This window comes from Pogona vitticeps, chromosome 1, assembly GCF_051106095.1.
Source record: "Pogona vitticeps strain Pit_001003342236 chromosome 1, PviZW2.1, whole genome shotgun sequence".
Classification (NCBI taxonomy): domain Eukaryota; kingdom Metazoa; phylum Chordata; class Lepidosauria; order Squamata; family Agamidae; genus Pogona; species Pogona vitticeps.
In genome coordinates, this window is record NC_135783.1 from 169,648,751 (window position 1) to 169,663,722 (window position 14,972).

General features: G+C 42.6%; 1 protein-coding gene across 1 annotated transcript in view; it reads right to left on the reverse strand.

The window, feature by feature from the left end:
• Positions 1-661: 661 nt before the first annotated feature.
• The window catches only part of FTCD (formimidoyltransferase cyclodeaminase), a 47,410-nt gene continuing 33,099 nt past the window's right edge, over positions 662-14,972 (reverse strand). The window contains exons 12-14 of the mRNA XM_020814836.3: positions 11,000-11,138; positions 8,497-8,592; positions 662-1,215 (exon numbers count right to left, since the gene is read on the reverse strand). Coding sequence (XP_020670495.3) covers positions 1,129-1,215; positions 8,497-8,592; positions 11,000-11,138 — 322 coding nt within the window. The 3' untranslated portion in view covers positions 662-1,128. The remainder of the gene's footprint in view (positions 1,216-8,496; positions 8,593-10,999; positions 11,139-14,972) is intronic.

The window sequence follows — 14,972 nt, forward strand, 5'->3', positions numbered from 1 at the left end:
ATGATTGCTAACTACTGTACACTCATGTCTTTGAGACAGTAAGAATGTTGACAGTTTAACTTACCCGCTTGTGGGTAGGGTGAAATTCTTCTTGGCAACAGATGGTATGGAGATTTAAAGTTGGATGACACAAGATAAGTTTACTATGTCAACTTGTTTACTCAGGGTAAGGAGAACTGAGTAAACAGGTTGACACACTATACTCCCTAGAGATGGTGCTATTCAACAAGAGTTCACAGAGCAAAGTGCTGTACAGTTTGATCATAGACTGCTGATAAATGCAATGTAGATTAATTACTGTAACTAGAGAGACAAGAAACAGAGTTACATGGGACAGTGAGACCACTGAAGTTTCACGGACAAATAACCAAGGAATTATGTAGTGTGACTACCGTGATTAACGACATAGCATCCCCTCTCCTGCTGGAAGACTGAGAATCATCATCATTGCCTGATGCTTTTCAGGGTTACTGTCAATGAACATTTCTGAGCTAAATGCACCTCTGAAAGGTCTACTTAACGCAGTCCCATCTTTACAGCTTGAATACCTGTTAATGGTATGCCCATGAAAGGAAACTGCTGAGAATGTATCCAGGTCATTACAATTATCAATATGATTTTAGAGTCAATGCAGTACAAAAGTAGGGTATTGGTACACAGACACATTTTATGCCATAATTTATTTGAAGACAGTAATTATCTATTTCTAATTTACAAAAAGGCATTTCTGCCACAATTGATTAAGTAGGATTCGAGCATACTATGAGAGCTATTGGAAATTGCTAACCTATCCCTCCTTTTCTTTAAAGAGATATTACAACTGTTTTGCAGGTCACTGCAGCTTGTATCTCTTATTCTATCTAAGTGGTCCGGATGAGACTACTTTGCAGTAGTGATAAGCAGAAACAAGACCCTGATTTCTGCATTAGTGGTGAAGGGACCAATGTAGAGGAGCGGTCAAAATGCAGTATTGTGAATTCAGTGTTAGTGGCTGAATTTCTGATAGAAAGAAAGTGAGAATATATAAGTCCCTTGCCTATCTTCTCTCTCAGACAGATACCACAAGGACTACAAACAGTGATTGTACAGTATATGTGTGGACAAGCAATTGCTTGTTCAAAGAGTCTTTCACATTGTCCTCTTCTCCAGTTGCTCTAGCACAAGTGCTGTACTCTTCTTTGCTTCCTCCAAGAAGAAGGAGAGTTTCTCTTGCACCTGCAGGTGAAAAGAGATTTAGAATTACATGCTAAATGGAGGAAACGGCTCAGGAAGGTAGGTGCTGGGCTCAGGATGGCCAGAGTGTTTTGCTTTCCTATACACAGAGTACAGACCCAGACCCAGCCTTGGCTTCTGAAAGGCTGCATGGCTTCGGATGTTCAATGACAAGAGAGGATCACCTGGAAGCCCTCTCTGTGGGAGGTTCTAATTTTTGCAACTGTGTTTTTATCTGGCTTTTCCAAAAGGTGATTCTTTACTGACAGTGGAAAGAGGTAAGAGTCACAGTGTACACATTAGATGTTGAGCAAATTGTGGACTTATTGTATTAATTGCAAAAATATTTATGGCTATGTTGGAACTGTCCAGAAATCCCTGTGGCCAAGTTGAGGGATGCTAGGAACTATAGTCCAACCACATCTGAAGGGCCATGAATTCTTCATCCCTGCTGTTCCGTTTAGAGCTGGAGAGGATGGTTAAGCCCAATGGCAGGAAGACTCCTCACCCCCAGCACCAAACTAAATGAAGTTGGCCTTTCAGCCATGGGTGGTCAAGGCATTCTAAGTAACTTAACTGCCTCCACCACCAAACCCCAGCCCTTCCTTCTCGCATTGAACAGAAAGGTCCATACTGCCTGTTGTACTAATGGTTGGCCAAAATACTTCATCTGGCCAAAACAGAAGATGTCTACCTCTTATTCTTCAGCTTCAGAAATCTGGCACTGGAGGAGAAAGAGAGCAGGAACTAAGATTTCAATCCTGTTGACACTTATAGCAGAAGCATTGCAACCTTTTACACATGCAAACTACTACCCTTTAAAGCCATTGCTTGACGTGCTGTTTTCTCACTGCTTTTCAGATATACGTAGGAAATGATGGTCATGCTATACCTATTGTAGGCATCCTTCAGTCTCGAAAGACTATGGTATCGTGCTCTGTATGGAGGACTTGGAACAGCGTCTAGTGTGGCTGAGGAGGCCAGTTCGAGAGTGACAATCCCTTCCACACTGGAGACAAATCCAATCTGTCCCCTGTCCAGCTCCCTGGTTTTGCTTCCTTTGTGACTTCCTCTTTGCCTCAGCCTGCTGGACAAGGGTCTCTTCAAATTGGGAGAGGCCGTGATGCACTGCCTGCCTCCAGGCTGAACGATCAGATGTCAGAGTTTCCCATCTGTTGAGGTCTATTCCTAAGGCCTTCAGATCCCGCTTGCAGATATCCTTGTATCGCAGCTGTGGTCTCCCTCTGGGGCGATTTCCCTGCACTAATTCTCCATATAGGAGATCCTTTGGAATCCGACCATCAGCCATTCTCACAACGTGCCCAAGCCAGCGTAGACGTCGCTGTTTCAGTAATGTATGCATGCTGAAAATTCCAGCTCGTTCTAGGACTACTCTATTTGGAACTCTGTCCTGCCAGGTGATACCAAAAATCCGTCGTAGGCAACGCATATGGAAGGTGTTCAGCTTCCTCTCCTGCCGGGCACAAAGGGTCCAGGACTCGCTGCAGTACAGGAGTGTGCTCAGGACACAGGCTCTATAGACCTGGATCTTGGTATGTGTTGTCAGTTTCTTATTGAGCCATACTCTCTTTGTGAGTCTAGAGAACATGGTGGCTGCTTTCCCAATGCGTTTATCCAGCTCGACATCTAGAGAGAGGGTGTCAGAGATGGTTGAGCCAAGGTACACAAAGTCATGAACAACCTCCAATTCTTGTGTGGAGATGGTAATAGAGGGAGGTGAGTCCACACCCTGGCCCATGACTTGTGTTTTCTTCAGGCTGATTGTTAGTCCAAAGTCTTGGCAGGCCTTGCTGAAACGGTTCATGAGTTGTTGGAGGTCTTCAGCAGAGTGGGCAACAATGGCTGCATCGTCTGCAAAGAGGAAGTCCCTCATGCATTTCAGCTGGACTTTGGTCTTTGCTCTCAATCTAGAGAGATTAAAGAGCTTTCCATCTGATCTAGTCCGGAGATAGACACCTTCTGTTGCAGTTCCAAAGGCATGCTTCAGCATGACAGCAAAAAAGATCCCAAAAAGTGTTGGTGCGAGGACACAGCCCTGTTTCACTCCGCTTCGGATTTGGCCCACTTGTCTAGGCCGTTTTGGCATTGGAAAGATGAACGAAAATGGCCAACGCTTACTGGAGTTTTGCTGTTACTATGGTCTCTGTGTCAGCAACACATTCTTTAATACGAAGCTGCAACACAGAGTTTCCTGGAGACATCCAAGATCCAAGCATTGGCATCAGCTCGATCTGATCCTCACTAGACGTTCTAGCCTTCCTAGTGTTACGATCACACGCAGCTACCAGAGTGCTGATTGCGATACTGATCACTCCCTGGTGTGTAGTAGAGTAAAACTGCGAACAAAGAAATTGTATCACATGAAAAAGGAAGGAAGACCACGTATTGACATCAACAAGACTCGCGATCAAAGAAAAGTGAAGGAATTTGCCGAAGCACTCGAGGAAACCCTTCCAGGTCCAGCTAATGTAAATGCACCTGAACGATGGGAACACTTCAAGAACACTGTCTACAACACCGCCTTGTCCGCCTTCGGCAAGAAGACCAGAAAGATGGCTGACTGGTTCGAAGCCCACTCGGAGGAGTTAATGCCAGCCATTGAGGATAAGAGAAGAGCTCTAGCAGCATACAAAGCCTGTCCTAGCGAGTACAACCTGCAAGCTCTTCGAGCCGCTCGTAGCCAAGTCCAACAGGCTGCCAGGAGATGCTCCAATGACTACTGGCTTCAGCTTTGCTCTCAGATACAGATAGCAGCGGACACAGGTAACATCAAAGGAATGTATGATGGCATCAAGCAGGCCTTAGGTCCATTACAGAAGAAATCTGCTCCCTTGAAGTCTACTACAGGTGCGATCATCCAGGACCGAGCACAGCAGATGGAACGCTGGGTGCAGCACTACTCCGAGCTATATTCCAGAAAGAATGTAGTAACCGAAGAAGCATTAAATAACATTGAGTGCCTGCCTGTCTTGGAAGAGCTGGACAGCGAACCAACCCTAGCAGAAATAAATGCGGCCTTGGATTCCCTCACCTCTGGCAAGGCACCTGGAAGGGACAACATCCCTGTTGAAGTGCTGAAATGCGGTAAGGAGATCATCATCACCGAACTGTATGAAATCTTTTGTCTCTGCTGGAGGGAAGGTGGAGTACCACAGGACATGAAGGATGCAAACATTGTCACGTTGTACAAGAACACAGGTGACAGGGGTGACTGCAATAACTACCGTGGTATCTCTCTTCTTAGCGTTGTAGGGAAGCTGCTTGCCCGTGTTGTGCTGAAGAGGCTCCAGGTGCTTGCAGACAGAGTCTATCCGGAATCACAGTGTGGATTTCGAGCAAATAGATCCACCACTGACATGGTATTCTCCCTCCGACAGTTGCAGGAGAAATGCAGGGAACAACAACAGCCACTCTTAGTGGCCTTCATAGACCTTACAAAAGCATTTGACTTGGTTAGCAGGGATGGCCTTTTCAAAATACTTCCCAAGATTGGATGTCCACCTCGTCTCCTTAACATCATCAGGTCCTTCCACGATGGAATGAAAGGCACTGTAGTTTTTGACGGCTCATGCTATACCAGGCCATGAAAAACAGCACAGAATAAATCATGTGCCCTTTCCTACATGGGCTTCAGTTGCTCCTTTTTGTTTCGTCTTCCAGTCCATGTTTGCTCAAAAAATGGAGATCTTTCCTCAGTCTGTACTGCATGTGTTGCTGATCCCCCTGCTTTCTTCCTTCTACAAATCATGCTTGGTTTTATAGCTACTGGCTTTCCACACTGCATTGGTATTGTAGATGGCCACCACATTCCTGTGCAGAGCCCAAAGAATCAGTCGGAGGATTACTGGAACCGTAGATATTCCTACTCTGTGGTTTGGGAAACTCCCTCTCTTTTGGGGGGGTGACTCTCACTGCTAAGAATGAGGTCCGCATCTTGGGGATATATCTGGACCCCGCGCTCACCACGGAAACTCAGGCGGCGTCAGTGGTCTGCACCGCCTATTTCCATCTTTGGCGGATTGCCCAGCTGTGTCTCTTTCTTGATGTTGGTGCACTCACCACCTTGGTCCATGCCCTCGTAATCTCAAGATTAGACCACTGCAATGTGCTTTACGTGGGGCTACCTTTGAGATTGATGCAGAAACTACAAATGGTGCAGAATGCAGCGGCCAGACTTCTTAGTGGGGTGAAGAAACATCAGTATATTACTCCCACTCTGGCCACATTGCATTGGCTGCCCATTCAATTCCACATTGATTTCAAAGTTCTAATGATCACATACAAAGCCCTAAACGGTTTAGGACCTCAATACTTGACAGAATGCCTCCTCCCACCTAGATGTACTCGTATCATCCAATCTAGCCAGGAGGGGTGACTGAGGAGCCTAACGCTGAGGGAGGCCCAGAAAGAAAAAACAAGACACTGGGTCTTCTCGGCAGTGGCTCCCAGGCTCTGGAACATGCTCCCCCCTGAGATTTGTATGGCCCCCTTGCTGGGCATTTTCTAAAACCATCTCAAGACCTGGTTATATAGACAGTCCTTCCGTCCGGACACTACGTAAATTTTCTCTCTTTATCCTGTTTTGTGTTAATGTTGTAAACTGTTATTTTAATTGTTGTTTTTATTACATATTGTTTTTCTTACATGTTTTGTGAGCCACCCAGAGTAGACTATGTCTAAATGGACGGCATATAAGCTCAATCAATCAATCAATCAATCAATCAATCAATCAATCAATCAATCAATCAATCAATCAATCAATCAATCAATCAATCAATCAATCAATCAATCAATCAATCAATCAATCAATCAATGTTTTTAAAGTCATCATCACTGAAGCAGAAAATGGACGAAGGAATATTCGTTCCTGAAAATTCAGAATTAACAGTTGGTGGAGTAACCATCCCACCTCCCATGCTGGCTGACAGCAGCTACCCCATGCACACATGGTTGATGAAACCTTACGCAGAACGAGAAACAGACTGCAAATAGAAATTTGATAAAGTATTTAATAAATATAAAAATAATGTTGAACACGAGCTTGGGTCCTGAAGATTGTCAACTTTTTACTGAGGGAGGGAATTCTCCCCTCCCGTGTAAAAGAAATTATCATCCAACCCATTATTAAATCCCCACACAGTTAGCAATGGATGACCTTAACAACTTTCTTCCGAGTGCCAACATGCCTTTTATGGGCAAGGTTATCGAGCAAGTGGTGGTAGCTAACCAGCTTCCGATATATGTAGAGGAGCAGCATTGCCTTGAACCATTCCAGTCTGGATTCAGGGTGCAATGGGGTACTGAGATGACCCTGGTCACACTACGCAATGACCTTTTAAGGGAGGCCAACAGGGCTCGTTGTATCCTGCTGGTTCTCCCTTATCTCTCAGTGGCTTTTGATATCATCAACCACAGTATCCTTTGGGACAGAGTCTCAGAGATTGGAATTAGAGGTCTAGCATTAAGCTGGTTCTAGTCTTTCCTCAAGGACCATGTCTAGAGAGTTCACGTTGGGGATGAGTTGTCAGACTCTTGGATCTTCAATTGTGGGGTGCCCCAGGGGCTGTCAATATCCCTAATGCTGTTTGAACTGCTGGGGGAGGTCATCAGGAGATGTAAGGTGTCATCAGTATTTTGATGACACACAACTCTATCACTCCTTTACCACCTCTGCAGTGAGGCTGTCCAGATGCTTAAGTGATGCCTGGCCAGGGTGAAGAAACTCAAACTGAATCTAGACAAGACCATGATTTCGCTCCTGGGGGGGGGTCCCTCTGAAAGGCTGGGGGAAATCATCCCTAGACTGCCCTCTTGTTTAGGGATCAAGTTTGTAATCTGGGCGTCCTTCTGGACCCAGCTCTTTCTTAAGATTCCTAGATCGCAGTCATGTCCAGATCGGCTTTTAATCGGCTTAGCTTTATTGCCCAACTTCACCCCGACTTAGACATGGGCTGCCTCAGGACCTTGGTGCAGGTATTGGTCATCTCTTGGATCAACTACTGCAATGCTGTCTATATGGAGCTTTCCTTGTGACTGACTCAGAGACTACAATGGGTACAGAACGTGGTGGCTGGTGTGAGCAAATCTGATCATATCACCCCAGTTCTAGCCAGCCTCCACTGATTACCCATTGTGTTCCATATCAAGTTCAAGGTTCTAATGCTCATGTATACAGCCCTTCACGGGTTTCGGATCACGTTACCTGTTGGAGTGTCTTTCCCCAATGTCATCTGCCTGACCCACCAGATCTTCTCAGGCCAGATTCCTACATGTAGCCACCCTGAGAGAGGCCTGAAAGTCATCTACTAGAGGTAGGGCCTTCTCAGTGATGGCACCAACATTATGGAATCAACTCCCAGAGGAGCTATGCCTGGCCCCCTCCATGTACTCAATTAGGAGGCAGTTAAAATCACCACAAGGAAGCCTTTCACATTGGAACTCGTACCTTTCCTCCAGTCTTGCTTCATTCCAAAGATTGGTTTGCGCCACTGATTGTTTAGTTTTAGACCATGATTTTGCTATTTATGTTGTATTTATTGTTTATTGTGGGGTTTAATTCCTTATAAAGAATAGTGTGTTTTGACACTAATGATATAAATCAAAGTAATAAAACAAACAAACAAAACTTTTAGATTTTTTTCTCTATCCTACCTCTTAAAGCACTCTGGCAGTTTACAATTTTTTTATTATATAGGCTACACATGGGCCCTCCCGAGCAAGCTGGATATTTAATTTAACAACCTTGGAAGACTGGAAAGCTGAGTCAACTTTGAGCAGACTGTCAGATCTGTTGGTATTGAACTCTGACCATGAGCAGAGTTTTTGCTGCAATGTTACAGTTTAACCACTGCACCACAAGGCCCCAAGGTTCAAGTGTGGTGGCCATGTAGTGGCCATTGTGCCCAGGAATATGACACATGAGCAAAGAAAATAAATTGGCAGATACGTTCACACATGCTGAATCAATAGGGACTGAATTGATATAAGGAGTACATTTTAATGAGACCATGCTGGCTGGGGGGGGGGGGGGAACTGATTGGCTGGGCAAATTAATAGATGTTAGCCATGCATTGTGTGAACAAAAATTATAAAATTATGTAAATCATGACAGAATCAATATAACTACAGATTCTTTTGCTGCATGTGATTGAGCCCTTAGTAATAATATTCATCTGGCCACCCAAGGTCTCCCTTAGTAAAATAAGACAGAAGCACAGAACTTCGTTGGAGATAAGCATAGCTGTTACAACATTAACTTCTTACCTCTTGCTTGAATCTCTCATCTGTAATATCTTTCAAGTTTGTAAGAACATTGAAATAGGCACCAAAGACGCCAGTTTCTAAAGCTTTAGCTGCCACCTGCATACAAGGTATGAGAGGGAGATATATGCCTGATTAAACTTCTTAATCAATCTCACATTTCAAACCATGGTAAATCACCACAACTTGGTAAAAACAAGATGTGATGGAGATGGCAAAGCTATACAGGTCAGGCTCCCCACTGTGCCTCCTACCAACCCCAACAGTGAGTAGCCTGTGCCCAGTGGTTGGCACCCTGTGAGGCTGGTTGGGGCCTGAAGGAGGAAGGGGTTGATCAGGTTGCAACACTGCAAAAAAGGTAGGTCTGGCTTAGTCACCAAGGTTTAGGGATGATGGGCCTAGAAGGAAAGGAGCTGCCTACTACTGTGGGGGGGAGGTGTCAGGTGAGAGGGAGGAATCCAAGGATGGTGTGGACTTGGATATAAAAGGGAGAGATGCTCTGGGATTGCAAGGAGATTGGGGGGGGGGAGAGGGGAGCAGAGAGATTGACTTGACTGGGGCCCAGTGGGAAGTAGACAAAGTCTTTGCTGACTTTCCTTGGTGCCAGGCCCTGCAAACTGTACTGAGTCTAGCTAGCTCAGGTGCCCCTGGCCCATCCCAGCCCGGAAGAGACACTTGTGTCACAAGCAGCAGGCCTGGCGCCTCCGTCACCAAGAGAACAGCGGACTGGTGCCCTTTGGGTGAGGGGTGTGTATGTGAGGTGCACAGGCTTAGCTGGGGAGGGCAAACTGCAATGAAGATGTGGTACAGCCCACGAAAGGTGAGTAGAACCACTCCTGGGTCTGCACCTCTAAAGGATGTGGGAAAATGTAGGGTGGGGCCAAGGGCCAGAAAAGACCGAAGGAGTGTGATGTATGGATTTACATAAAGGGGTGAAACGAGACAGGAACAGTTGCCTGGCTTTTATGCCATTCCCCAAGGGCCTTTCAATGCCCCCTGCTTCTGAGAGACCACAACCATTTGTTCCACATGATGGCATTCAAAAATTAGGTTGAAAATTACATTTATTTTATTATGTTCTACTCTGTCCAAGTCTATTCAGCTTTGTAATCAACTAATTAATGTTTGGTGACATTTGTTGAGAGCTTACATCTTCTAATTTGCATATCAGACTGAGAATGCTATCTTGAAGCACAAACAAAATGACTGCTTCAGATCAGTCTTCATCTGATTGCTTTACATGCAGGAAACGTGGCAAAACGTGATTCTAACATAATGCATAATCTACTGTAAATTATTACTCTGCTTTCCAAAAATATTGATAAGGATTCTTGCAATCACTCTTAAATTACACAATCTGCCATTTCTCTCAGGCACTTTTTTCTATACAACCCCCCCCCCCCCCAAGGTCTTATGTCATCTAAGGTTTACAGCACATCTTTAAATCAGATCAGACTAGGAACTAAATAGCAATGTGCTGGAAGCCACCCAGTCAACTTCATAGTTGAAGAGGGATTGGAGCCCATATTTTTATATATGCTCTGTGCAGTCTATGTAGTGCACCCACACTGCCCTCAGTAATGTTGAGTTTGATCTCCTCCATGCCCTTCAACCAATATGTTTGGGGGCACAGTCTTTACAAAAATAGAATTATTTATAGGATAAAAACAAAATAAATCCAGAACTAGTTTTTTCAAATTATTTTCAGGAAATAACTAACAACTAGTTCACAAACAGTGCATTCTCTTTCTCTTCTTGGCAGCATGTATGGAAATTGTTACAAACTGGAAAGGAAATTGTAATTTAACCTTATACACTTGGAGAAATAAGAGTTGGCATACAACCAACTACCTAATTTATCCAATTAGACCAACCAAACTATCACACTCTCGAAATGATCTTTTCAACACATGGTTTCCTTTTATTAATTATGTTAATAACAAGAATACTCATTTTCAGATTCTCATTAACAGTCTTTAGTATGCCTTTGTGACCTATAGATTGCATTTGTTTTGCTCTTTTTTTCTTTGTCCATATTTATTTTTATTATTTATTTGATTTATATCCCGCCCATCTGGTCTATATCAGTGGTTCTTAACCTTGGGTAATCCAGGTGTTCTTGGACTGCAATTCCCAGAAGCCTTCGCCACCAGCTATGCTGGTTGGTGCTTCTGGGACTTGCAGTCCAAGAACACCTGAGTTACACAAGGTTAAGAACCACTGGTCTATACGACCACTCTGGGTGGCTATTTGGAGGAATAATTATCTGGAGATAGGAATAGTTTAATGAAAGACCAAAATCTGCTGTTTTTGTTGTAGTTTGTATTTACTTTTAATCACTTTTTAAAAATCACAGTTTTGGTCTCATTGCCTTGAGCAAGATGCCATTTTAGCAACTGCTGTCTATGTTGTTTTTCAGCTCACTGAAAATTAGTGACACAACCCTATTAAAAATGTGAAGACTGCTTCACTTCCTAAGCTGCGTGCTCGTTAAATAATACTGTACCTGAATATCTGACTTGCAAGCTAAGTTCCCATGCAGAGCCATTTCTTTTAAAAAAGGCCATAAAGAGTGAACTTTTTCTGCTAATGAGAAAGGGACACCAATTGCCTTTTTCAGGCCCAGCTGCATGGCTGTTGTCCGCCTGTGGGTAGTGAATAAGGGAGAGAGATTGTCAGTCTGACTGGATGACACAAACAGACAAATGACTTCTAAGGACAGGGTGAGGTATGTGTGTACTATATTACTATGTTGGAACAAAACATTCAAGAAGTCTTACAGCAGAGCACATTCAAAAAAAACAAATTGATTTTGGCAAATTCATTTATTTGGCTATGTCTTAAAAAAAAGAATAACAATCTACAACAAAATTCAGCCTAACAGAACGGAGTTTTTCCCAAATAGATTTCACTTGTATTTCTCAAAAACAAACAAAAAATCCCTGCAAAAAACATAAAACAAACCCAAACCAAATATAAAATGATTTGCATTTCCAAAGTATCTAAGATAAGTGCCACCAAAACCCATAGTCATATTATAGGAATAATTACTAAACACTGGAAATAGTAACAATGTTCAAGATATGAAATGCCAGGAATTCTTGGACAGAAGTATTCCTCTATCCAGGCTAGAATTGTATGTGTCACATGCTCATCGGCATAGGAGGCATATGACAGGAGTATGATCTCATCAATGCTGGGAGAAAACTTGCCCCTGCTCATGCCTCTATGTCTCCTCGGATTAAAAAAATAATACCAGTAATTATGAAGTGATGTTTGGCAGAGGACTAGTGTGGGAGAGCAAAGCAGCTTGCTTCACCCTTTCCCCACCGGTTGTTTGCATTTTAAAACCATCTTCCAGGCTGCTTTTTACCCTACATATCATATCCCCATGAGTTGAAAAGCAATTGTAAGGAAGGGTTTTCAGTATTAATACGGCAAAGGAAGGAAGAACGGATGGACGGACATAACCTCCAAAGAAAACACTCCCAGATTCCTGAAAAGTAAAGCCAGACAAAAGTTGGTTGTCTTGCTGCTTTTCACTTCTTAACATAGAAGCAACATTACATGTTCGGAGAGGCAGCAAAGATAAAGAATTAAAATAAATACATAAAAATAGAGGTATATAAAATAGCAGGACAGCCACATTGTTAGCCTTGCTGCAACACACAGAGAAATTACACGGTGAGAGTATCACAGATACAGGGGAAAATTAGGGGAGATTTATAACAGATATTCACAAAATGGCATCAGTGTTAGTAATGAGATGAGAAAGACTATTTAACTTGTTAAATTAACATTATTAACATATTAATTAAGGCATTAGCGAGTGTGCCTTCTGCCAAGGCCAGACACCAATCTATTATTCCTCTTCTGCACAGGAAAAGAGACTTATACTTGGAGGAGGAAGCTCATAGGCTCCCTTATGTTGGCCAGCTGGCCTACCTGCCTGAATGCATGAATATTGTTGGGGAGTACACACACAGTGGCACAGGAACAAACTTGTGAATTCAGCCCTTTGAGGCTCAGAATGGTTACCTGAGCACACTTATAAATAAGACAGCCTCTGCTTATTAGAGAAATACATTTGGAATAGGAATTGTGGTAGAAGTCCTAGTTCTAGGTAACGAAGGTGGGGATGTCAGGAACTATCTCTAGAGAACAAAAGGCTTGTTCTTGGAGGGACAAGAGGTGTGTGAGGGGGAGGAAGTGACATCAGCAAATCTAAAAATAGCAGTCTAAGGTTGAAGAAAAGACTATGCTGGTCACAGCAGGTAAAGGACAGCCAAGGACAGTTCACTTCTGACTATTCCCTACCTGGAAAATCTTCAAAAGGGTCACCATAAATCAGAAAAAAAATGTTCTCCAAATCCCGTAAGATACTAGTTCCCCTCTATTTGGCACTGGTTAGGCTTCAACTCAAGTATTATGTCCAGTTCTGGACACCGCACTTCAAGAAGTATGCTGACAAATTGGGATAAGTTCACAAGAGGGCAGCAAAGATGATTAGATGGCTGGAAACCAAGCCCTGTGAGGAAAGACTGAAGGGACTTAGCATGTTTAACCTTGAGGAAAAAAAAGACTGATGGGAGATATGATAGCCTTTTTCAAATACTTGAATGTTAACCATATAGAGGAGGGGCAGGATCTATTCTCGATCATCCCAGAGTGCAGGACACGCAACAATGGGCTCATGTGGTATAGCCGCTCAGAGTGGTATAGATTTACCAGATGAGCGGGATATAAATCAAATAAATAAAATAAATAAATAAATAAATAAATGTTACAGGAAGCCAGATTTTGGTTGAATATCAGGAAAAACCTCCTAACTGTTAGAGTAGTACAGTATGACAGTGGAAACAATTACTGAGTGATGGTGAGTGCTCCAACACTGGAGGCATTCAAGAGAAATTTAGACAACCACCTGGCAGATATCCTTTGATTTTAATTCCTGAACTGAGCAGGGGGTTGGACTCGATTGCCTTATTAGGCCCCTTCCAACTTCATGATTCTATGATTCTGAGGAATCCTAAGGAGGTCGTCTCTTCTTCTCTCTCTCTCTCCTATTTCCTATGCAAAGATATGCATCTTCTCAAGTGTAATCTGAGTAGCACGCTATCACTTCCAATATAAACCAGAGAAATCAAAGCACATAATAAAGGTAATGACTCAAAAATTTAATACCTAAAACCCTGAGCTATTCAACTAGTTCATTTAATCAATAGCTAATTAAATATTTATTTAACCCTAACTTCTGTTAATCCACAATTTCAACCATTGTGTGTTTTATTTTGTTTCTCACACAGGTGGGCCAGCCATCCTGCCTATGCTGAGCTCCCTTGTCTAGTGTAGAGGTCATGTTAGTATCTGTGCCAATTAAGCTGGCCAGAGATTGCAGACCTGTAATTCTGCTCCAGAAAACTATAATTTTGTTGAACAATCCTTGGGAGACTGATGCCTGTAATTTCCCTCCCAGTTCTTAGACGACTGTATTGAACAGATTTGGGTATACTTATTTGATAAATGTGATGAAATGAGTTGAATGCAAAGAATTTGTCATTATAACATAATTAGCTTCCTCACAAGATGACAAATCAAGACTTTGGATGCAGATGTTGTATTGAAGAATTGTAGCTGATAAAATATTTGGATTTTTTAACTTCATTTATTTTAGTCCTTGTAAGGCTATGAGTTCTGGACTATTAGAGTAAAGTTTATTTAGGGGTCATAGATACTTGCAAACACATATCTACTGTAGAAAAGACACAGCCAAAGTAACATTTTATGTTGCTTTTGCATGTCAGGAAGTTTTGCACTGGTATGGGCAGGAAAAATGTGTTAATTTTAATGTGTTGTTTCCAAGCCCTGCCTTAGATAATCGCGCAACTGCCTTCTGAATGGCAGCCATGATAGCAATAAATGCTAAATCATACACTTGGATTTAGAAATTTTAAGTTGCATAGAGGCTAAGCAAACAAGCTGTCATTCTAGGCCACAAGTTGAATGACCTCCAGCAGGCTGCTCTTTCCCCACCAAAGTACTGAGTAAGAGTATACCGAAAAGATTGCTGAGATAATGCCAAGTACTTTGACCAATGGAAGTTGAGATTTTTAATTTTTTTTCCAAATAAAAAATGCTACTTTCTACAAACTGAAATACAGCTTTAATGAAAGATATGTGGGCAATACGCAACAAGTGACTGAGACCCCATGTACTTACTGTGATGAAACAGCAAGACAGTTCTTTTTCAAGAACATAGGTTATCAAATAGTTATAATCATATTTATTTTCCTTTTGTTTTTTCAACCTCCAAAATTCAAAATAATTAACATGGAAAGAAGAAAGGTATAATTGTTGTGCTTGTTCAACTTCTTTGCCTTCCATCTAGCTATTCCACCTGTGCTTTTCAAACACAAAGTGAAGCACTATTGCTTCAAAAGTTGCTGGTTGCTTTGGCTCCATCTTCCCCAGTCATGAGA